The sequence below is a fragment of the Ascaphus truei genome, chromosome 4, assembly GCF_040206685.1.
Source record: "Ascaphus truei isolate aAscTru1 chromosome 4, aAscTru1.hap1, whole genome shotgun sequence".
In the NCBI taxonomy this organism is placed as follows: Eukaryota; Metazoa; Chordata; class Amphibia; order Anura; family Ascaphidae; genus Ascaphus; species Ascaphus truei.
Window position 1 is genome coordinate 45475548 of NC_134486.1, and position 25771 is coordinate 45501318.

Genomic DNA, 25771 nt, shown 5'->3' on the forward strand with positions numbered 1-25771 from the left:
CAAAACTCCCGCGAAATCGTAGCCCGCCAACTAATCTCCCGCGAAACGGCGCAGCGAAGCCAATTGGTCAGAATCCATCCAATCGCTGGTCACTGGGGTGTGGGGTGGGCTGGATACGCGCCAAAACTGAGCTCCGACCAATGAGATGCACTCGTATTTTTTCATTTAGAAACATGACGGGAGATGTGACGTCGTCGCTCGCATTGCGCCTGCGCGGCGGGGTGTCATGGCGGCGACGGTGGTGGTGTAACCTGGGTTGTGTGTATTTGCTGCAGTGGGAGGCGGGCTTGGGGCTGGCATGGCGTCCGGCAGTAGCAGGTCGTTTTTGGCAGATGCTGGGCATGGGGAGCAGGAGCTGGACGCCAACTCCGCGCTTATGGAGCTGGATAAGGGTGAGAGCAGCTGAGTGATGGGGGTAGGGGAGTGTTGTTGTGAGGATCCGGGAGCCCCCAGGCCGCGTAATCAGGGCAGCACCTGAGCAAGGTGTCTAAGGCTACGCTTATAGTGACAGTGACGTCATGCTGCGGTCGCTGGAAAAATCAAATTGAGACGAATTCCAGCGATCACGACCAAGCCTTCGCGCTTACTATAAGCGCACGCGACGGCGGCACTATAAGCGCAGCCCTAAGTATCATTAGAGACAGGAACATGTGACCTGCTGTCCAGGACCGAACTTGAGGAGCTCGGGTATGGGGGCTCATTACTTTGTTTATAGGAAGTGTCTAGTTACCCTGCAGCGGCTCTATATCCATCTCTCAGTTATTTAGCCTGCAATGATTTCCCCCCAGATAATTCGTAAACTGTCGTATTGTATGTCTTTATTTATATAGCGCCATTAATGTACATAGTGCTTCACAGTAGTAATACATGGGGTAATCAAATAAATAACAGATAATATAAATAACAGGTCATGGGAATAAGTGCTTTAGAAATAAAAGTAACATTAAGGAAGATTAGTCCCTGCTCCGAGGAGCTTACAGTCTAATTGGTAGGTAGGGAGAACGTACAGAGACAGAAGGAGGTTTAAGGTAAAGGTCAGGGTGACATATTTGAATTAGGCTAGTATCTATTTAAATTAAATATATATATATATATATAATATATATACTGTATATATTTTCCCATTCAATATGTGCATCAATACAATCTGCACACTTGACAAGTTATCCTGTAATCGATCGCTTGCTCCGGGTTATTTAATTCAGTTTTTGCACAGCATTCTGGGCAATGTACTCTTCCTATCCTCCAGTACCTGGTTTAGTCTCTCCTGCATCTCACTATGCCCTCCCTATTGCTTTTTCAGGTTACTGTTTCCTCACTCCTTTATGAATGCCTCTGTTCTCTCCATCTCTGTTCTCTTCAACTCCCCCACTGCACCATTTATACACCTCTCTCCCAACAACTTCTTTACCCCTCAATAAAAAACACCAACACAAATCCTCTATTCACACCTTCTATCTACTCCTTCCTGCTGCTGGGGATCTCCCCTAAGCCTGAAGCCAGACATACACACCTGATCTCACCCACGCCTCCCTGCCATCTCTTCCCCTGTAAATGGTGTTAACCTTCTCATTTCATACTGACTAAACTTAAAACTTGTTCCTCAAATCAAGCATCCCAATAGCCTGCACTCATGGCAATAGTTCTACAGTAGTAATGGCAATAGTTCTACACCCAACATACGCATTAAAAGGAATTGCACCGATGTAGAAGAGTGCGAAACACAGTCAGATAGGATCCAGAGCAAATTTCTAGAGAGGAATTATAATGAGGAACTATTAAATGGCGCTAGGGAAAAAGTTAGGAATATGAATAGATCTGACCTATTGAAAGTAAAAGATAAGAGAAAAAAGGAAAACCGGAACTTTGAATATGCCTTCCTTACGGGTTACAATAGAGAGGCAAATGTGATCAAAAAAATCCTATTTAAACATTGGGATATATTAAAAAATGATCCTGTCTTAGGCCCAGTCATCCCTAATAAACCTAGTATAGTATATAAAAAAGCCAAGAATCTCAAAGATCAACTCGCACCAAGTGCACTGAGAAACAAAAAAAACTGTACAGATAATAGTTGGCTACATACAAAGGGGTTTTATGGGTGCAAGACATGCACAGCCTGTCGGTTCAAATCACTTAACCAAAACCAGTTCGTATCAAACGTTACAGGCGAAAGCTTCCAAATATCAAGCTTCATAACCTGCAGGACAGACCATGTGGTTTATATCTTGGAATGTTCCTGCAGGTTACAATATGTTGGAAAGACCATAAGGCCTGTACGGACGAGAATATTGGAACATGTTAGTGGGATTCACAGGAAGTTACAGAATCACAGTATTCCAAAACATTTTTCTGACTTCCATGCTGGCGAACCGACAGGCTTGCATTATCAAGCTATAGAGCATGTTCTGCCACATTGGAGGGGAGGCGATAGAGGTTTAGAACTACTAAGAAGGGAAGCGTTTTGGATCCACCGCTTAAAAACCATGACACCAAAGGGCCTGAATGCAGAATTAGATCTGACACCCTTCTTAGTCTGACCATCTAACTGAATGTAATCTCCTTCCCCCCCCCCCATTTTTTGCCTCTTCTTTTTCCTCTCTTCTAGGCTCAATATATCCTATCTGCGTGTGTTTTCAGATAGTGACATCACACTATGTGTATTAGCACTGATAGCTAGAGATTGCATAATACCATTTTGATATGACATAATGTATAAAAATGTTTTGGAATGTGTAAGAGTCTCTATCATTATAGATCTTTAGAGTAGAACATAGATGTCCTGTTGTATATTGCGTTTGTGTTAAAAACATGTATTGAGAACTGATGTTCAAAAATATAAAAAATGTAAAAAATACAAAAAATATATAGATTGCATAAATATGTATAATGTAAATGAAATGTCATTTTCCACCCAAATTTGTAGTCACTTATAAACACTAAAAATTATACAATAAGCACTAAGAGCTTAATTACTTTATAAGTAATATCAACTTGAGTTTTCCCTCTAAAATGTCAGCTAGCATTAAAACCAATTAAATATAACATCAGATATGAATTTAATTATCCCAGAATCATCTGTATTGTTGTCTGGGATTATTTACACAGAAGCAGATTCTAAGTAATTTAGTTAGTTGAAATAATAATGAAAATAATACTGACATGAACATAAATTGGGTCACAATAAATCAGACTGCAAGATAATAGCCGCAACTTGAATTATCCAATTACATAAGTTAAAACTGCCCAGTATCAATTGCTGACTTTATGCATTCATTCCTGAACTAAAATAAACCCTCCCCCTCTCCCCCCCCCCCCCGTTTTTTTTGTGATGCAGCTTCTATTGTAGACTTAGAGACCAACACAAGTCTCAAAGAAACTCTTTTTAAAAGAAATCAGCCTAAACTTCCTTTTACAAAAATGCAAATTGCCAATTATAAATTAAAATACTATCAAACAGCACTGGATACTCCATGTGTATATTCTAAGTGCTGAATAGATACAATTTTCCTGTAGATGGATAACATTATATAAAGATTAACTCCTATGAAAATGATGTTTCATCAAGAATCAAAGCATGTATTATGTGTAATATGGATATCCTAATTGGAACACTCATGTAAAGATTGGATACCATAGCGCTGAGGTAATTGTCTGTATTGATTGTATAATTAGAACAGAGAGGGTATAAAAGGACATTCATTAACCCCACAACTCACACACTCCTGACGAAGCCATTGACAGCTTGCTGAGCTGGGCGAAACGCGTAGAGTGGTGTTTTGGTCTAGTGAGGGATCCGTAGCTGTACCTTCCACTGAGCAGTGACGTCACACGCGCCGGAGGAGAAACGGAGCTGAGCGTTCCAGGCTGCAGACAGCTGATATCCAGAGCCAGAGAGGAGGCGGTGAGATCGGATTAAACCCCCTAGAATCACTGTGATTGTGATAAATGCTATTTTAATTCTAGCACATTGTAAGTGCACATTTTATATGTTTATATGTTCATATTCATTTTATAAAGTTTTTGGAAAGACAGATCGCGCTATGTAGCTTTGTTTCCTCCCTATGTACACCATGGTTACCCTGACGAGATAAGCCTGGAGGGATATCCACAAATACACAGATACTACCTGGGGTGGCAGCCCAATCTGCCAACTGCATGCTTACCACTTACATCTTGTAAGTAGACAGACCAGCAGAGCCAAGATATCGTCATTAATATTTCATCATAGTCTCAACGTCTGCACTTAAATTTGCACTGTTTTCTGTTTTTTATTTCCCTATATTTTGCTCCTCCTGGATTGTTTGAAACACATCTTTCTACTTGGAACCCTGGAAACAGGTTCTACCAGAGGGTTTGAGCAGGGTTTCTTATTATTAGAGCACTAATATTAATTATTATTGCACTTGCACGTATCACTATTATATGTATTTAAGTTGTTAGCGCCTTATATTCACTTATTCACGATATAATAGTTCTACACCCACAGTCACTCCCACCAACCATTGCGACTAAGCACTGCCATCTACAGCACTTATTCCCTCACCTACTGTCTCTGTAAATTTCCCATCCTACCTCTTAGATTATAAGCTCTTTGGAGCAGGGATTTCTATTGTCTGATTTTGATGCACTTATTGTATTTATTATAATTCCCTGTACTGTATTCTTTGTGAAGCGCTGAGTACACTTTTGGCGCATACAATACAATCTGCTTTACAAATGTTACCCCCTCTTATTTGCCTCAGACTAACACCTCTATGTGAAGTTCTATACGTGGTGGTAGGTCAGACAACGGTACACAGACTACAACAGGGTTTATAGCATAACCGTATTTATTAAGTGAGTAGCAATGGACACTCTGGTACCGTAGGATCCTTTACAGAAGGATGACTACATACACTTTTGGCGCTATATAAATAAAGACATACAATGTAGTTCCTGGAATTTGATTGACTGGGCAGTTACTAGAAACAATTGGTTCACAGCTAGAGAGCGGGCGGGGCTCAAGAGCCAGAGCCTATCAGAAGGGGAAGGGGCGGTCACTTTGGAAATGCTTCCTACATTAGAAACAATAAAAATGTCTTTAAAACATTTTTTTTAAATGCTACAAGTATTTTCTCAGTACAGAACCGATTTATTAAAAAAAAACCACACGTACTGATGGAGCGGCTGTTATTCGAACTCATCTCGGCTCCGATTTTGAGTTCTCTGCTGTTCCCCACGCAGCATGAAACGCGGCTACTCGCCCCAGCACCCGCGCTTATCGCGGATGTATTGTTTGAATTTCCTGGATTCTGTTTCTTCGTTTGCAATAAAATGGATGAATTGTAATGTGTACAGTACTGTGTCACTGTGCTACTGTGTCACTGTGCTACTGTGTCAATTTCATGGTTTTAAAAGGCAGAACACTAAAATTCATTTTTCTGCTCTCGCCGCGCTCGCATCTTAGTGCGGGAAGGCTGGAATTCATCCCGCGGTTTCAAATCGGGATTCCGATGTACATGACGCGTGAAGTGTTCGTATAACGGCCGCTCCATCAGTATAGGATATTGTTTGAACTGCTGCTTTAACCTGGTTAAATAAGGCAGAACAAGTCTTGTTTACCCGCTGCTGCCTAAACAGCTTTTACTTTGTTTACATGTAGTTCACAGTTCTAGTAGCCATATTTGTCCTGATGAAAAGCAGACTGTGATACCTTTTTTTAAGGACCAACATTTGAGTTCTTGATGTATTAAATTACAATGTACAAAGCTTTTAAAGCCAAATGTTTATTAAAGTATGCTAAAGAATACAACATAAAAGTGCATTTATATGGTGATATTTTGTGTTCTATTGTTTGTGTCGGCACCATTGTACTGAACTTTGTAGGTAAATTGTAAAAATGATAAAAGGCCCTCTGTTCACACATCCATATACACTCGTGTTGTTTATCCCCATATGTTTCATTGGATATAACCAATTATATTATAAATCCTTTTTTATTCCCTTACACATGTCCATTATCTCTGCAGATGTCAGGGTCACCCTATTGTCTCTATTGATATTATTCAGCTAGATTTCAATGACTATCACTTTAGCAGAAGTTAGGAATATTCTCTTTCACGGCTTGTGAAAAGAAAAACTGCACCACTTGTCTTGATACATAAACAACATAGTCTTATCATACATGATGTGGGTGCAGTTCACCCTGTTAACTTTAAACAAAATCAATATAATATTGAGGTATCAACTTAGTAGAAATCCCTATAGCTCTCAATTGCAAAGCTTTGTATTGTAAACTTTTTTCTGAAGGTGTAAGTTTGAAAGTACATATCTTTATTTAAAGACGTAATACGGTGCGCTCTTGTGTCTTTGCATGTCTACATATCTGTGTTGACACCAAATTGTAAGCTAGATATGCTATCTTTATTAAATATACTTAAATATTGGTGTATGAGAGCCACACTTACTAATTGTAACTTCACAGTTAAAGGTGGGTTATCTTTTCTACTCCTGTCCTTCAGGGTTGCGGTCTGGGAAGCTTGGGGAGCAGTGTGAAGCTGTAGTCCGTTTCCCCCGGCTGTTTCAGAAGTATCCATTTCCCATCCTCATCAACTCTGCTTTCCTCAAACTGGCTGATGTGTTCAGAGTCGGGTAAGTTTTGACTGACAATGTATACACTTGTGCACATTAATTGTGTCCGTGCTGTATATTCAATCACGCAGGGGGGAAATGTTGCAACTTAAACTGCGATGTGGGGTTGAACAACAGTAGAAAATTCTCAGCAATCACCAATATTAAGGAGTTTATCGCGATATCGATATTGATCAGAAATATCTGTTAAGTAGGATAAAGGACATTATTAACAAGTATAGTTTTTTTTTTCATAATGTATTTAGTTTGAACATTACACATGTAAATGTGGTTTATTTATTTTTTCTTTGCTTTTTTTTAATTACATTTTAAAACAAACAACTTTTTATTCCCCCACATCTCTGAACATCACAGATGGGCAGAGCGATCCTCTGTGGAAGGAGTCATGCAATCCAAGCGGGGTTAGGGAGTGCTGCTACGATCTCATTTTTATATTAGTAGCAAGAGTTTTACCTTCCAAAGAAGGAAAAAAGGTGGCACTCTAGAGCAGAGGTCCCCAACTCCAGTCCTCAAGGACCGCTAACAGCGCAGGTTTTATGGATAGCCTCTCATTGGCATTAAGTGTAATATACGTATAGTGTTACTTGCACTTGCTGCTGAGACGTGAAACGTGGTTCACTAAGCATATTTTCTTAAAATTCTGTATTTTTTTTTTTTCCTAAAACGACTTCTATTTTAGGAACAATTTTCTCCGGTTCTGCGTGCTGAAAGTCACCCAGCAGAGCGAGAAACACTTGGAGAAGATCCTAAATGTGGACGAGTTTGTGAAAAGAATCTTCTCCGTCATTCACAGCAATGACCCAGTGGCCAGGGCTATTACCCTCCGGTAAGAGGAACGTAGCACCGTCATCCTTCCTGACTGTTACTCTTGAGCAATATTTGCACGTGCTACCTTGACCTGCCATTCAGTGTCCTGTGCGCCTTCTTTGAAGCAAGTAAAATTGTGTAATTGCCCATTGTGCCGATACATTATTTTATTTTAGACCAACATTTCTCTTCTGCGTTCTTCTTGACTAAAATTATTTTTGTTTATTTGGGGTTTTTAAAATGTGTGTTTCAAGGTCACATAATTGTTCATCAATTTAGATCCTTTAAAGAAGCAAAATGATGGCGAGTTTTTTTTATTTTTTTTTAACCACCATTTTTTTGTTATCTTTATGCGGTTTTCCATTCCTCGTAAACTGGGATCCAGCATGAATTTTTTCGACTCTAAAGAATATATCAATATTTAACCTTTTAGGTATTTTTGTAAATTTAAAGTTTATGCTTTTCATAGTAAAATATATTTGTTGCAAGTTCAGGAAAACTCAAATCCAATATTAATTTGTTAAAATGTTTCTGAAATCTACCTTCTGTTTGACATGTTCTGAAACTTCTGGGCTTCCCGTATTATTGTGCAGTGTGGGTCAATGTTATTTTTTTTTTTGTGTGTGTGTGTGTGTATCTGTCAGAAAGGGTGAGAGAAACAGCGCACAACCCTAGTGCATTACCACAAATATAGGTTTATTAACAAAAAGAGGGGAAGACAATGCCCACTTACAAGATGAATGAATAAAAAGAACATCAAAAGGTTTCTTTGATAGCGGTGCCGCTATGGTTGTTAACCGTCAGCTGGGGGGACCTCCAGAGTCTATGCCAAGTCCAGATCGAGAGTCCAAAACGGCTCAGCTCAGACACTCGATCAGCTTTGTATGCAGGAGATCCCGATCGGTAGAAAACAAGTCACGTGTCTAATGCAGCGTGATGACGTTAAACAACCAACGCGCTTCGTCAGCGCATTTAGACACGTGACTTGTTTTCTACCGATCGGGATCTCCTGCATACACAGCTGATCGAGTGAGTGTCTGAGCTGAGCCGTCCTATACGCTCACTTTGCTCTGTTGCTGCTGCCCTTGATGCCGGGGTCTGAGGACTCTTGCTGCTTCCAGCGGCGACTGCACAAGAAGGAGGCGTTTTGGACTCTCGATCTGGACTTGGCATAGACTCTGGAGGTCCCCCCAGCTGACGGTTAACAACCATAGCGGCACCGGTATCAAAGAAACCTTTTGATGTTCTTTCTATGCATTCATCTTGTAAGTGGGCATTGTCTTCCCCTCTTTTTGTTAATAAACCTATATTTGTGGTAATGCACTAGGGTTTTGCGCTGTTTCTCTCACCCTTTCTGACAGACTTCTTTGGGAAGTGATTCTTCCCGGATACAGCAGCCCCCATTCCTGTGTTTGGCGTATTTAGCACCATTAGTGTGCAATTGGACTGCAACACGCCTTTATATTCTCCTGGACTACACTTGTAATTATGTTATATGTTTTATAGTATTGATGCATGAATATTATATCATCTCACCTGCATTATTTATTTTGAATTAGAGCGCTGGATCTTTCTCTTTTTCATATGTATATGTAAACAATATTACCAGCCTTGCGTCCGGTAAAGAAAGACTGCACTCAAATCCAGTATGGTATTAGTGTTTACATTATTATTTGAGATTAGCACCTGTTTTTATATGCAAGTACTCTGAGTGCAAGCTGTGGATTCTTTTCTTCTATATGTATATACGTATTTCTTCCTCAAAACCATTGCAATTCTTGCAGAATGCTGGGGAGCATGGCCTCCATAATACCCGATCGTAAAAATGCTCATCACAGCATCCGCCAAAGCTTAGATTCGCATGATAATGTTGAAGTTGAGGCTGCTATCTTTGCTGCTGCTCACTTCTCTGCACAGTCCAAGTAAGTTTTTTTAGTTTGTGTATTTTGGGTATGATACGGTCTCTGTTCCAGCAAAACCACTGATTTTAAGCTTTCTGAAATCATTCTTTGTTAGATAAAGGCATATAGACCACTAATTTGTTTAATTTCATATAGAACAGCACCTATATCTTGAAAAGACTGCTTAGTGTTCACTTGGTCCGACGGGGAATCTCCCAGTGCAGTCCGTAAACTTCACAAACATTAAAGCATTTATATTCTTATGGATAGGAGAGGGGGGTGGGGAGTGACCAACTTAATGCCGTACTAATAGACTGAGGTATAATGTAACTAAAGTGATAGCATGTGGGTGCAGGCTGTGAGCTGCATGCGAATCGGCAAAAAGAAACGAGAACACTAGAACGTGAACTCTAAAGAGATTCACTTAATTGCACCCCACCAAATGTATCAAATATAACTTTTAATAAAGTGTATTCATAAAACACATATCACTGAATGTGTATTCAACAGTAATTAAAGTGTGGCAGTGAGCCAGAGCCATCCTATAATAACAGCAGCCAGAAGAAGTGACTGTCAGGTTATGGTTATTGTACCTCTATACATTTAGCCAGCCGTATCGCATCCCCATCTTACAGTCATTTCTTCTGGCTGGTGTTATAGAAGGGCGGCTCTGGCTCACTGCCACGCTTTAATTACTGTTGGATACACATTCAGTGATATATGTTTTATGAATACACTTCTTTTTGCCCATGTATATACTTGCCTCTATAGGGGTGCCGGTATCTGCAGCCAGGGAACTCGTGTGCCTAACAAAATGGCAGAACTACTTAAATGTCCCCATGACATTTAAAACTCCATAAATACACCTGCATCCCTAAAGAGGTAGGCGAGCTCCGGAAGCAGAGGATCCCCGGAGCTGAAATTATACTATTCAGCTGCGGAGACCCCCTGCTTCAATCTTGTAATTAAAAAAAAAAAATGGTGCAGTGCTACCTGTTTTCCTGTTTTAAGGGGGAAACTGCTCCGACTCCATGTGAATTTTGTGCGGTGTCTTGGTTGGAGTTTAAGAAAAGCTAATTCCATCATTATGAGCACCCATTTCACACCAGCCTTCAATTTCAAGCTGCTTTCTTCATATTCGTAGCACTTCAACATTGATGAATATAAGTGACGTTCTTATATTATAAAATCCAGTATTTTTGAAATTTTAAATATATACAGGCATACCCCGCTTTAAGGACACTCACTTTAAGTACACTCGCGAGTAAGTACATATCGCTCAATAGGCAAACGGCAGCTCACGCATGCGCCTGTCAGCACGTCCTGAACAGCAATACCGGCTCCCTACCTGTACCGAAGCTGTGCGCAAGCGGGGAGACTATAGAGCCTGTTATACATGCGTTATTTACATCAGTTATGCATGTATGTGACGATTGCTGTACAGTACATGCATCAATAAGTGGGGAAAAGGTAGTGCTTCACTTTAAGTACATTTTCGCTTTACATACATGCTCCGATCCCATTGTGTACGTTAATGCGGGGTATGCCTGTAGTATATTAATGGTAAGTTTTGCATTTGAGGAGCTTATTTGAGATTACTGTTACTGATCATACAAATGCCCATCTTCCCCACTCCCCCATCCCCTCTTTCTTCTCTGACACAAACACTAGGGACTTTGCTGCCGGTATCTGCAACAAAATTGGTGAAATGATTCAAGGTTTGTGTGTTTTTTTTTGTTTTGTTTTTTAAACACTTTTGTTTAATGGCAACACTAGTAAAAATATTTCCTCTGCAACCTTGGGTTACAACTGCATGGCAGTAGGGATAGTGCATTTGCTAGATTAGTTTAAATTGTTTTCTTACGCCATTCCCATTTGCATCTTTCCCTTGTATGTATATCTTTATTTATATAGCGCCATTAACGTACATAGCGCTTCACAGCAGTACTACACGCGACATAATCCTATAAATAACAAATACAAACACGTAATGGGTCATGTCATCTGATATTAACAAAGGGTGGTATGACCTAGCTTCTGCTGATCCTGTGTGATTTCGCAGGTCATATACATGCAAAACTTTGGTAATGGGGGAAAAAAAGTCCCATTATATGGCAGATTGCTTAGAAATATCACACAGGATAGAACTGAGCCATCTGTAGACCTGTTGCCTGCAGGTCCCTTCTCATAGCAATATGGTCTTGCTGTTACATAGTTACATAGTAGATGAGGTTGAAAAAAGACGTACGTCCATCAAGTTCAACCTATGCTAAATTCAGACAACAGATACTTTATCCTATATCTATACTTACTTATTGATCCAGAGGAAAGCAAACAAAAAACCCCATTAAGGGGAAAAATTAATTCCTTCCTGACTCCAAGAATTGGCAATCGGATTAATCCCTGGATCAACAACTTTCCCATGTATACTTATTTGGTATATCCCTGTATACCTTTCCCATCTAAAAAGATGTCCAACCTTTTTTTGAACAAATCTATTGTATCTGCCATCGTAGGACAATAAATAGCAATACTGAGGTGTGTGTGTGTGTGTGTGTGTGTGTGTGTGTGTGTGTGTGTGTGTGTGTGTGTGTGTGTGTGTGTGTGTGTGTGTGTGTGTGTGTGTCAATGCATTACGGGATATACCTTTTGCAGGATTTTACAGTTGCATAAAAAGTTGTACATTTTAAAGACACAGAGCAAGTGGGAGCACCTCCTGTGGTACCAAAAACTGCAGGATTAAACATAGATAAACACAGAGCATCAGATTCAAGACCATTAGAAAATATATGTTTGACTAAGTGTCACTGCTATTAATTGCCTCCACTGTCAGACCCATCGCCATGCCACCGACAGGACTAAATCCAGATACCCAAACACAACCACTGCCCACTAACCAAGCAAGTTTTACCAACTAATGTACAGCGCCCTGGATACGGGCTCTATAGAAATGTTGTAATAAAGAACTAAATGCTCACAATGGGGGTTACTCATTAAACCGTGATAGTGCTGATAGAGGTACAGTACTACTGCATAGAAACCCCCAGTGACTTCAATGCATTGGCACAATCGCATTTTAATGAACAAACCCGTAATGTCTCCCTTTGGTTGTAGGCTTGGGGCAATTGGGGCAATGAAACGAAGAGATGAGTAACTAAAACACCTGTCTAGAGTGTAACAAAACAGGACAGTGTGATATGATCTATAGCATTAAGAAAAGTGTAGCACATGAAACATCTGCAGTGGAAAACCCTCACACTATTGTTATGGATAAAACCAGATGTAGTTATCCCTGCTCTAAAATGCTAGGTTTTAAATCTAAATGGAATACTGATTAGCAAGGTAATGAGGCTGGTAATGTTACTTAGGTTGATGTTCTTTGCAGAGGAGCGCTGATGTCCTTTCTGCCCTTGCTTTTACCTCCTAGGTTTGGCCACCCCTGTAGACTTGAAGTTAAAGTTGATTCCCATTCTGCAGCACATGCACCACGATGCCATCTTGGCCTCCAACAGCCGCCAGCTTCTGCAGCAATTGGTAACATCTTATCCCTCTACAAAGATGGTTATTGTGACGCTGCACACCTTCACCCTGCTGGCTGCATCCTCTCTGGTAGACATACCGAAACAGGTAATGTGGAAGTTAATTGTAATTCTTTGCCTATATGAAAGTTGACTAGGTGACTTGCAGAACAAAGACCAGATGCAATTGGTTAGTGTTATGCCGTTCCAAGTTGAATCAAAGGGAACACCATCAAATGGCCATACAACGTGCAACGCCGTGATATGAGCCGTAAAACCCACCATAAACCTCAGGATACAATGTTTACAAAGACTTCCAGAATTACCTTTCATCGAGGATTGAAGAAGTATTATTTTTTTGTTTTATAGAAGGCATCAGTTGCAGTTTTCACCTGTTAAACAAATCCTTTATAAGTTTAGTTCGGTCCCATATGGGACTAGATCAGGGGTGGCCAGCTCCAGTCAATGCTGAACCACTAATTGAGCCACCTGTGCTGAAGCAGGCATATCCTTTACACCTGACCTTTCGGTAGCCCTTGGGGACTGGAGCTGGCCACCCCTGCACTGGATCTTTTCTTTCTTTTTTTTTTTTGTAACTTAAATTTTTATTGGTTTTCACAGTATTACAATATGTGCTGACATACAATATTTGTAATGAATTTCTACATTAACCACAGTGTAACACATTTTTTGGTAAAATAATAATACATAACACTCCCAATGTGGGAGGGGGTTGGGGAGGGAAAGGAGGGTGGTGGTGGTGGGGGGGGGTGTCAATCACCTCCTTCTGCATGCTTCTTTTCCTTGAGTCATCGTCGCCGCTCACCTCCCCTACGGCCATCTGTAATTCTAACCGGGTCTCTCGGTCCTACTATATCCTAGCCTATGCCCTTTTTTTTTCGGCCTCCTACGTCAAAGGAGAAAGCACTTGCCACTATTAGAGCCAGATTGTGGACCTGTCCACCCATGGGATGTCTGTTTGGTCTAGCCACGGTGTCCAGACTTTTAGGTCATTTTTGCCAGTGTCGTCTAGGAGACTTGTCAATTTCTCCATCTGGCATGTATGGCAAATTGTGTTCCGAATTTTGGGGATTACTGGAATTTCATTTAGTTTCCATAATGCTGTGATCTCGCACCTCCGTGGCCAATGCAAAATGTGCAATCAGTTTCATGTCTGTTTTAGCTATCTCCGGGGTCTGCCTGTTCAACAGGAATAACCACGGGTCTATGCACTGGATCTTTTAACAAACCAATGACTGTAAGGGAAATTGCCTGACTGAAATGCAAGTTTTTTTCTTAATGCTTGAATATCGCATAGGTGCCATCCATAGGATTATAACACAAAGAATTCGAACAGAAGTGAGAGGACACACATTCCAAAAAGAGTTAACCTTTGTCTGTATTTGTGCTGTGTGTTTGGATTGAGCGGTCATGTGATCGGGTGCATGAGGAGCGTTTTACGGTGGTTTAAGGGAACACATCTTGTCTGTGTTTAGACCTGACGAAGGGAGCAGTAATCTCCCAAAACCCTCTGCTCTATGTGGCATTATAAACAATAACATTTTTTTAGATAGTTGTATAAAAATTCAAATAGGAAAGGACATACTGTACGACACGTGATACAGCAGGAAAGCTTATTTTAGAAGCTGGGGTCAAGATAACGTTTTAAAAATAGCTGGTTGACACTTTAAAAATATTTTTTTTTAAATTGGACAGGACTCGATTTTTAGTTTGAAATACTTTTTACTTTATCATTGTAAACCAATGCATTGAAGGGATTTTATAATCTTGCATATCTATTCGTGAACAAATGGTTAGTCAGTCCTCAAAGCAAATAACAATTTATCTCTAGGTTAGTCGATGGATTGTATGGTAATTAAGATAAGTTCATTTGTTTGACTAATGAGGATAATAAGTAGCTGATGCACTTGAATTCGGCAGACTCCAGAGAAATAGGGAAGTGTTTTAACTGTAATCAGATGCAAATAACGATTACGGTAAGGGGGATTGCATTTTCCAAAGAAAGTGGATTACACTGCCATGTGGCAATGCCCCTTCACATAGACTTTTTTTGTACAGAGTAACTACTGTATTTGAATCCAACAAAAATGGCATAATGTAATACAAGGGAATTTATAGGAAAACCTGTTCTCTTGGCAGCATTTGGGTTTGTTGTAGGCTGTGATCACATTTCAACGTGAGAGCTGTTCATAGATGGGTTATACTAGTGAACAGCGCTTTCCATACCCAAAGGTCTCTGTGTACCGACAAGTCATTTCATCTGTAAAGAAAACTCATTGTGATCTATTGAGGCATCTTCACCTACTACAAACTTACTCTCCCAACATGAATACAGAAATCAAGGGCGTTGAAATGTTGAATTCTGCTTGCTAGATGCGATGACAGCTTTATTTTTTACGGTGTTACGTGCCAATTGAGAGTTGAGATCCTTCCTGCTTATTTTTAGTGCCTTGTTGAGGTGTTGAAAGGTTGTTGGAAGGCCCAGCAACACGCGTGCATACATTCAGATACTCATTGAGGCATGCTCCTCAACAAAAAATATATGGCAGAAAACCCAATACATACTATAAATATATATATATATATATATATATATATATATATATATATATATATATATATATATATATATATATATATATATATATATATATATATATATATATATATATATATTTTTTTTTTTTTTATTTACAGGTTCAGCTTTTGTTGCAGTATTTGAAGAACGACCCCAGGAAAGCTGTAAAGAGACTTGGCATTCAGGATCTGAAGTTGTTGGCCACCAAAACACCACACACCTGGAGCAGAGAGAATATTCAGGTGAGGTTATTTCTGCTCCGTATGTACGGACGTCCTTAACATTTTTTTTTAAAGACTAGTGGGAACAGAAACACGCTCTTCTGATCACGTTGTTACAGTAAATTCCCTGGCTCCAGTGTTGCATTTATTTTTAGCGTTATTGTTGCTCTAAGTTGTATGGTTTTATGTATTAATCCATGAAGAAAACTGTGTATATATTCAGGAAACTTAACTGGTTATATTCTATGTACTAGTGCAGACTAAAATGTTAAATTAATAGATCTTTATTGGATAAATGTATGTGTATTTTGACTTGGATGTTACAATAAACTGTGAAAGCATAAAGATTATTTCTTTGGATTTATACCGCCAAATATACTTTTTATTGTATATATGATTTATGTTGTCCAATAATAAGTATCACACATTGCAAATCAGCTCTTTTCGGTCCGTGTGCAATACTGCTAGGAGGGGGTATCTCTAGAGATGATCAGATTGCCCGGATCACTTATCAATTGTCACCTTTTTTTAAGTTGCAATAAAACTGTGTGTAGAAACTGAGAATAAGTATCTAATGACAATATCCCTTTTACCCGTACAATTAGTGTTGTCATTTTAATTATACATTTGTACTTGCAAAATTCCTTATTTTTTTTTCTGTCAGATGTAATGCAAAATCTTTCATCAGCAATAAATTCATAAAACATTGCAGAATTCAGGTTAATATACTAAAAGCTCACATCATTAATTCTTCCCACAGGGCACCCTAAAGGTTGGTCTGCGGCACCCCTGGATAACATTGCACATTGCACCCTGGTTGAGAAATACTGCTCTAGATCAGTGGTAGACATCATGATATACTTGATGTGGCCCTTAAGCCCTCAAATGGGCTGTTTATGTACATGTGTGTATGTATATATACATACATACATATATACATACAGGCAGAAGGGGGTGTATACGCTTTTCCCCACTCTCGTCAGCTGCTTAATGCCGGTGTGCTAATGAAATACTGTCCCAGTCTTCTTCATACAACTAGTGATGAGCACAAGAGACTGACGACCCAGTAGTCATCAGCGCATTGTCATTAAGCAGCGACATCTCCACTCCCTCTGCACTGGGGAGAGTGGAGAGAATGCTGCTGGGGTGGGCAGTGGTCAGGGAGGCTGCAGGTGCAACTCAAAGGCCACATACAGTCCCTGGGCTGCCTGGTGCCCAACAATGCATGCTCTAGAGCAGCAAAAAAATTCTGGGGGAGGGGGGCACTGTCCTCCCCGTCTCTGCTGTAGGGGGGGCATTAGACATGCAGCAGCGGGGACGACAGCAGTCTGTGGCACGAGCAGGGCCGCAGACAGCTTTCCTAGGGCCCAGGACTAGAGTTGTCCCCCCCCATGGCTACCCTGTCAACCCTTCCCCCTCTCTTACCTCTTCGCGCTCAACCTCCCTTTTATTTCTCTTCCCCCACCCCCCTCCCCCCATGTATTTTTCTCCCCCCTCTTTCATAATTTTACCTGGGGGGGAGGGGAGAGACCGTCACAGGATCCTCCGGGGATCAGTTTCTTCTCACACCGACTGGCCCGCCCCAGGAAGTTGGGCTGGCCGGAGTGGGGCCCAACTTCCAAATCTGGGTGTCATGGGTTGGCTGCCTCTGATCTAGAGCATAAATACGGTATAAAACTTCTGAAAGCGAGATCCAGTGAGCGTTGCATACATTTATTTCTTTTTCTTTCAAAAATGTTACGCCGAATTTGGACCAACAAATGATCAGAATTCTATTCTGTACTAGCAAAGATTGTGTCTGTATAACCCAACTGTATACTATGTTGCAAAGTTCTTGCCGCTTAAGGATTTGGTTTGTGTGTTGACTCTCTTTCTCCCTCCCAGGCACTTTGTGAATGCGCGCTCCAAACACCGTATGACGGCTTGAAGCTTGGGATGCTTTCTGTTCTTTCCACGCTGTCGGGGAGTGTAGCCATTAAACAGTACTTCAATGCTGCTCCAGGTAAAACTTCAACACGAGGACCAAATGTGAGGGCGTAGTAGGTAGGAAAGTAGCATTAAAGGAGTTAGTATGAAACGGAATAAAACATTACTAGATGTGGTCAAAAAGATTTGTAGCTTTTCCAGATGTTGGTTTTATTAAAATGAGCATCTGAAAATGCAAAAAGCTGATATTGAGATGAATAATGATTTGACCTGCAATTTTTGCTGATGGATTTTGTATGAATCGTGCAGCATTTTTGGGAAATAGCAGTTTTTCCCCTATGTCTCCATGACTGCATCACTACAGCATGTTAATCAGTTGATTAAACTGAACCGTAAAAAATGCTGCCTCCTTTCTACTTTCCTCATGTATTTTTTTTTTGTGTGTGTCCTGCCAAGCTGGAGGAAATGTACCTATGTTAGGATTTTTTTATTTCAGGTTTATTGTTTTTCTTTTTGGGCCACCTGTGGTGTGCTCTGGTAGTGACTCGACCACGCACCGTATGTTATTGCCCTGCCAATGAGACTCGCCTTTAGGCTGCTGGTTGCTGCTGCGGGAGTGATTGGGGGGGAAATGTACCACTAAACTGAAGCGTATAATATGACTTAATTGAAGTGATAAGTTACCACCTGGCACCACTGCTTAACTATTGTGCTATATAGAGAGTTGCCCGTGAAGAAGCACCTCCACGATGGAAACTTTAGTCTCTGCAAGGAATGAGGCGTTTAAAGTATTGGTTAAAGGCACAGAAAAGAACATGTTCTTACCTTTCAGGGAAAATAAAAACGCACAACTCGTAGTGTATGAAAAGTGATTATAGTAGCTCATTGCAGGTAAGGGAAGTATCGCACTTACAATTGGATGGAAAAAATCAGGCAGGACATGTTACCACTATGGTGCACACTTCTGGTCGTCGCGGCTACAGGATGTCTGCATCACCCGGTTCGGGCTGTGATCGGTTCCTCGGTTAGCAGGTCTCCTTTCCTCAGCAATTCAGGGATGGTACTCCGTGCTCCTCCGACTCTGTCCCGCTTTCTACACTTGAATCGGGGGGTGCACACTCGTATGGATAAAGTAGGGGAACCCCCGACACAGACCAAACTTACACGCCGTATAGAATTTACACTAGGTTTCTCGTGGCAAACATTGACGTCACGGGCATGTGGACTCAGCTGGTCGGGACGTCACGGGACTCACAGCTGGTCAGGACGTGCAGTGTAGAAAATAAGCCACAAACCCTGGTAGTCTGGCAGCGAGTTGGATGTGAATTCGGAGCCATAATTATATTTTCTCTCCTTCTCTCCCTCTCATCCTCATCGATATTTGATAAATAATGTAAACACTTGTACTTAAGCTGTTTAGATTATTTGAGAGAGTATAAATATATTATTTATGGCTCCGAATTCACATCCAACTCGCTGCCAGACTACCATCTCTCTTTACCAAGATACTAGCGGTACCTGCTACATACCTTGGGCATCTTTGCCATCCCCTTACCTGGACAATTGTTTCGTCAAAGCACATTCAAAAGAAGCCTTACGCCACATGCATCTAGTGATGAGTTTCCTGTCGCAACGCGTATGGATTGTAAATACAAACTAAAGAAACTAGAATCCAGATCAAAATTGCTACTTCAAGGACTGATTTTTAATACGAAAGAAGCAGCAGTTTCGCTGCCGCCAGAGAAGATTGACAAAATCAGAAAACGGGTAACGGACATACAGTTCTTCTACAACCACGGCAAACCAGTGTATATCTCTGATAGGTTTGATGGTAGCATCATAGAGGTACTGCCTTGGGTATGTTTTTTAGGAGACTGCTACAAAACCTATTTTCTAAAGAAATTTAACAAAAATTGTCAGGTAGATAAAAATTTCCACCAAGACCCATTGTCTTTTCAAGTTATGGCTGAAAAAGAAGAACCTCGTAACAGAGACGTTTCCGCTCTAACCTGACACATACTGGCAACCGATGCGAGTCTGTAAGGTTGGGGAAGATAGTCCTCAAGAGACAAAACTGCCGGTCAATATATTCTTATCCACTACAAGAGCCGGATAAAAATGTATACTTAAGAATACAGGCAGACAACACCCACAGCAGTGGCATATATCAATCGACAAGGAGTTACTAAGAGTCCACAAGTGGGGAGGGAAGTTGCCAGGGTATTGAAATTGTCAGGATATTAGGCATCTATATCCCAGGGAAAACCATGTTCCTTACAGCTATCACATCCGCAAGACGAGTTGGGGAACTTGAATCCTGGTCTTGCAGTCATCTTTTTTTTATTTGATCCAACAAGATAGTTATGTTGATGATACCATCTTTTTACCCAAAAGTTCTCTACATTCGATATGGAGCAAGATCTAGTGGTTCCATCTGTTTGTCCCAAGCCTAGATCTGACTTAAAGATGATGATGGAAGAGCACTAGAAAAAATCTATACCCCCATAGTACAGAAGATATTGGGAAAAGTAGAAGATTTGATTTATTTGGGCGTAGGAAGGGAAAAGCAGCTTCTGTAGCCTCCATAGCAAAATCCATTAGGTCAACTATTTCCAAATCTCACCAGTTGAAGAAACACAGTCCCTGTAATTATTAAAGCTCATTCCAATAGGGCTAAGTCAGCATCACGGGCACTGATGAATCAAGCCACTTCTAAACACTTGTGTAAAGCTGCTTTTGGGTCATCAGTTAATGTTTTCTAAACATTACAAATGAGACCTTCTGGCATCAGAAGGAAAGTTCTCAGAGAGCAGTTCTTTAACCCCCCCACCCCTTTTATTTTTTTTTAATTTATTTTGTTTTCTGGGATTGCTTGGGGACATCCCTTTGGTGATGCTCGGTCATGGAGACGTGAGAGAAATTTTTTTTTTAATTAATGTCTCATAGTCTCTCTGTGACGGTTCATTCAGTACCCTGTTGCAGGGATGGCCAACTCCAGTTCTCGAGGGCCAACAACAGGTCAGGTTTTAAGGATATCCCTGCTTCAGCAGAGGTGGCTCAGTCAGAATGACTCAGCCCTGCCTCAGCACAGGTGGCTATCGTTAAAACCTAGCCTGATGGTGGCCCTTGAGGACTGGAGTTGGCCACTCCTGCCTTAAAATGATGCACAGTCATGGAGAAACTCCGAAAAATTAATTTATTGGTAAGTACAGTACAGGCATACCCCACATTAACGTACGCAATGGGACCGGAGCATGTATGTAAAGCGAAAATGTACTTAAAGTGAAGCACTACCTTTTCCCCACTTATCGATGCATGTACTGTACTGCAATCGTCATATATGTGCATAACTGATGTAAATAACGCATGTGTAACAGGCTCTACAGTCTAACTGCTTGCGCACAGCTTCGGTACAGGTAGGGAGCCGGTATTGCTGTTCAGGACGTGCTGACAGGCGCATGTGTGAGCTGCCATTTGCCTATTGAGCGAGATGTACTTACTCGTGTACTTAAAGTGAGTGTCCTTAAACCGGGGTATGCCTGTACAACTTTTTTTTTTTTTTTTCCCCAACATTGCAAATTTCCCAGAAATCCTTCAGGCTGAGGCAGTGCTGATGAGTTAAACGTATCCCACAAAAAGTTTTAACGTTTTTTCTGTGATTCAATGAAATATGGCAGCACCTCCTGATCCATTTTTGGTTGGTCATCGTGTGTGTGTGTGTGTGTGTGTGTGTGTGTGTGTGTATACACATACGAGTATAACAGATGTAGTACTTTTTAAAAGAAGACCGTTTGAAGGACTTTTCTTGGTCACTTAAACCAGCGGTGTGCAAACGGGGGGGTCCGAGATTGTCTGTGGGGGGGGCGCAGGGTTTACAGAGGCCCCGCGCGCTTCCTGAAGGCACTTGCATGAAGTGCCGGGGAAGCGGCGGAGGCCTCTGTAAACTGCACTTACCTTGGCTCCGGCGGCTTCTTAGACGCTTTGCCATGGCAATGCGGTGTCAAATGATGCCGTGACGTCACCGGAGCCGAGGTAAGGGGGGGAGGGGGCGCGGAGAGAGGGGAACTGCCAGCAGGGGAGCACAGGGGGAAAAAGTTTGTGCTCTGCTGACTTAGACCAGGGGTGTGCAAACTAGGGGAGCGTGAGATTTTTTTTTTGGGGGGGGGGTGGCACCGCGGTTACAATGGCCCTGCGCTCTTCCTCAAGGCATTTAAATTAAATGCCAGGTGACTACGCGAGACCTCTGCAACTTCACTTCCAGTGATTCAGTCTGATTTGCGACACGTCGCAGCGGCATCAAATGACGCCACAGGTGACGTGATGTCACATGACCCCGCCGCGTCATTTTGACGCTTCAGAGCAGATAAGGGGGGGGGAGAGCCGGCAGGGGGCGCAGGGCAAGAAGTTTGTGCACCCCTGACATAGACTTCTACTTTAGAGGTAAGTTGGTGTTCTCGGAGTGGCCTTGCCAGTGCTAGGGGTGAACAACGACATGGCTATTTGTCTTAATAGTTTATAGCTTGATAACTCCGGACTTAATAAAGATTGTTAGCTCAGATTATTTTATTTTTTTATTCTAGGAACAAAACCTAGTACTGCAAGATATTCCGACTTGGTCAAATTGGCACAGGAGTGCAGTTATCACAGTAACCGTGGCATTGCTGCTCACGGTGTGAGAGTTCTCACTAATATTGTATCATCTTGTCAGGAGATAGGTGAGTTGAAAATTGTACATCTAAACCTAATGTGTTTATTTTTATTATTTTTCCCTAAACATTGTGAATAAATGTATGTGTATAAATTAATATGTATACGGCTGAACCCCGTTATAACGCGGTACTTAGTGTCAACAGAATGAGACCGCGTTATAGAACACACACCCTACACCATGTGGTAATTTTTCATATGCTAGTACCAATTCCCTACTTGCTACGCCACAGGATTGGTGTGATATGAGAGAGAGAGAGAGAAGTACCGTGTTAGCCGAGCTTTAATAATCTAAAATGAATAGACAATACCTTTCTGTGGCTAACAAAATGCTTTTATTTGTGCGAGCTTTCGAGATACACTGATCTCTTATTCCGGCGGTGTTACATTGATTAAAGCAGGCAAGGGGTTTACCCAAAAACAGTGCATCTTGGAATGTGACTAGAGCTCATCCCTGACCCCCTGTGTAGGGTGCGATTTATGACTTGAGGTGTTAAATATTCCCTAATTGTGAGGTGTGTTTGTGTGTGTAAGTATGTAAATATAAATAAATAAAGAGCCCACAGTGTGTATACAGCACTTTACAAAAGGTGTGTGTGTGTGGAGTGGGAGTGTATATCAATGGTGTGGGTAGGTGTAGAAATGTAAGAGGGTGTTGCATTACTAAAAGTGTGTGAGATACTATGTGATCCCTATTGGTATATAGGGCTGGAATTACATAGAGTATTTGTATGTGTAAGAGACAGCGGTGTCTGCATACATATAGCGCAGTATGTATAGACATGGCCTTTAGCACTCATGGGAAGAGAGTTCTCTCGTGTCAGTAGTGACTCATAAAACTTCGGTCCAGAATTTCAGATCATGATGGAACACACAGAACAAGATTTCTCCTAAAAAAAATTTTTTTTTAAATGGGCATGACTTAGCCACGCAGTCATTAGACCCCAGGGGTTCCAGACCCCATTACGTAGTGGCTACCTGGGGCCACCCATAATATTAAAAGCAGATTTGTAAAACTTTCACCCAGGGTAGGATATCAGGAAGTGGAGAAAACGGTTATATCATTCGCACAATAAATCGTTGTGACATACAATGTGATTAAAAAAACTGTGTGGTGAAAAATGATGTATATTATAAAATAAATTAAATCCCATGTCACCCCTGTCTCTGACTCTCCCCCTTACACTCCCTCTCCCCCTCTCTCTTGTATTCACACACCCACACACACACACACTTTCCCACTCTCACTTACTTACACACACACACACACACACACACACACACACACACACACACACACACACACACACACACACACACACACTTTCCCCCTCTCACTTTCACACACACACTTTCCCCCTCTCACTTACACACACACACACACTTTCCCCCTCTCACTTACACACACACACACACTTTCCCCCTCTCACTTACACACACACACACACACACACACACTTTCCCCCTCTCACTTACACACACACACACTTTCCCCCTCTCACTTACACACACACACACACTTTCCCCCTCTCACTTACACACACACAAACACTCCCCCTCTCACTTACACACACACACTTTCCCCCTCTCGCACACGCACACACACACACACACACACACACACACTTTCCCCCTCTCACTTACACACACACACACACTTTCCCCCTCTCTCACACACACACACACACACACACACACACACACACACACACACACACACTTTCCCCCTCTCACACACACACATACACACACACACACACTTTCCCCCTCTCACTTACACACACACACTTTCCCCCTCTCGCACACGCACACACACACACACTTTCCCCCTCTCACTTACACACACACACACACACACACTTTCCCCCTCTCACTTACACACACACACACACACACTTTCCCCCTCTCACCTTAAGGGAGCATGTGCACTCTTATCCGATCCTCCCCCTCCCTCTTGTCAGCCGGAAGTTATTGCGACTTCCGAGCCGACTGGAGCAGAGAGGAAGGATGGCAGTGACTGGGCGGCTGCTACTGCTGCTGAGCTTGGGAGCCAACAGGTCACTACTATGTGGGTTGCTGCCGCGCCATCGGGCCTGGGAGAGTTATCCCAGCTCTTTACCCCCCCCCCCCCTCCCTTTGGCGGCTGTGGAGCCCCGGTTGAAAATCAATGATTTAAACACTTAAACATGCCATTTGACATTCACTTTGGTCCTCGGAGGGGTGCTCCTATGAAGTGATCAAAGCGGTTTATCCCCGAATATAAAAGATCAGTCACTGCAGTTTTTGTCCGTCGATTAGCATTCGTGCCAGTGTTTTGTCTGTACATGGACACTTGAGACGCCTGCTCCTCCAGTTTCCCTTTTCTTTGTAACTGTTGGTGATGTGCACAGCTGAGACCAGATGTACGGTTTCATTGACAGATGTATTGACTGACTTGCATTGTGTTATCTGTCTTCCTACAACAAAGTATGTCCTTTAACGGGGTATATGAAATGTACCCATTAGTGTGTAGTGTAATGGTAAGAAAAACACAGCTAGCTGTGTGACCTTCATGCTGCTCTAAGCTTCCATCGTTTTCAATATAATATTTTAAAGCTGCCATTTAAAGCAGCAAATGTGATCTTTGGAAAGGTATTTTTTGTTGTTTTCCAAATACAATAAGTATGGCAGTTTGTATGACCTACAAACTTATATTACAGTTTCTGCTTATTAAATTAAAAGTTAGAAATCGGATAAACACGATTATGAAAAGTACTAGAAAATGTCCTTATACAGCACATCCGATTTGCAAAATTATACATTGTGTTATTGGAACTGGGAATAACAACACAAGGGAGACTGGATCTTTTAAGCATGTGTCCCACTCACTTGGCTCATTGAAGCTGAAGAGTTAAAGTACTTTATTATTATTATTATTTTTTGTATTGCCTAGGAACTGGCAGCACTACTGTGATATAATAATACAATGTTATCTCTAATGGGGACGAGAAGAATCCTTTGGAAGCTCTCATGGCTATTTGCGCTTCCACAATGAGTTATATTTTTATTTTTAAGTCCTGTGCAGGTGCCGTATGGTACAGTAGGTTCTCATATACTTGTTCTGTTCCTTATGCATATCAAATAAGACTGTTATTGTTACATTACACTGGTAGAACGTGTAAAGTGTTAACAGAAAATGTATAAAGATCAATCCAAAAGTGCAATATGAAATTGGATATATGATGGTGTTACACCTACAAAAGAATACCACTGATGTTAAAATAAAAATATGTATACTGTATACAGATGTTGCACATCAGTCATGGAAAACTAGGCACATAAGTGAATACACCACAGTACCAGCGAAGGGAAGAAAATAAGCTAAAAGTAAAAAAATTAGCTTCTCCAGGCAATCCTCAGTTATCCAACAGAATCCGTTCTGGAAGTAGCGTTGGATATTGAAACCGTTACAAAGTGAGT

At 41.4% G+C, this 25771-nt stretch overlaps 1 protein-coding gene across 1 annotated transcript in view; it reads left to right on the forward strand.

The window, feature by feature from the left end:
* The first annotated feature begins 204 nt into the window (after positions 1–204).
* Positions 205–25771, forward strand: part of INTS7 (integrator complex subunit 7) — a 54099-nt gene continuing 28532 nt past the window's right edge. The window contains exons 1-9 of the mRNA XM_075595684.1: positions 205–392; positions 6504–6633; positions 7313–7459; positions 9225–9362; positions 11013–11059; positions 12769–12968; positions 15578–15700; positions 17564–17681; positions 22186–22320. Coding sequence (XP_075451799.1) covers positions 299–392; positions 6504–6633; positions 7313–7459; positions 9225–9362; positions 11013–11059; positions 12769–12968; positions 15578–15700; positions 17564–17681; positions 22186–22320 — 1132 coding nt within the window. The 5' untranslated portion in view covers positions 205–298. The remainder of the gene's footprint in view (positions 393–6503; positions 6634–7312; positions 7460–9224; positions 9363–11012; positions 11060–12768; positions 12969–15577; positions 15701–17563; positions 17682–22185; positions 22321–25771) is intronic.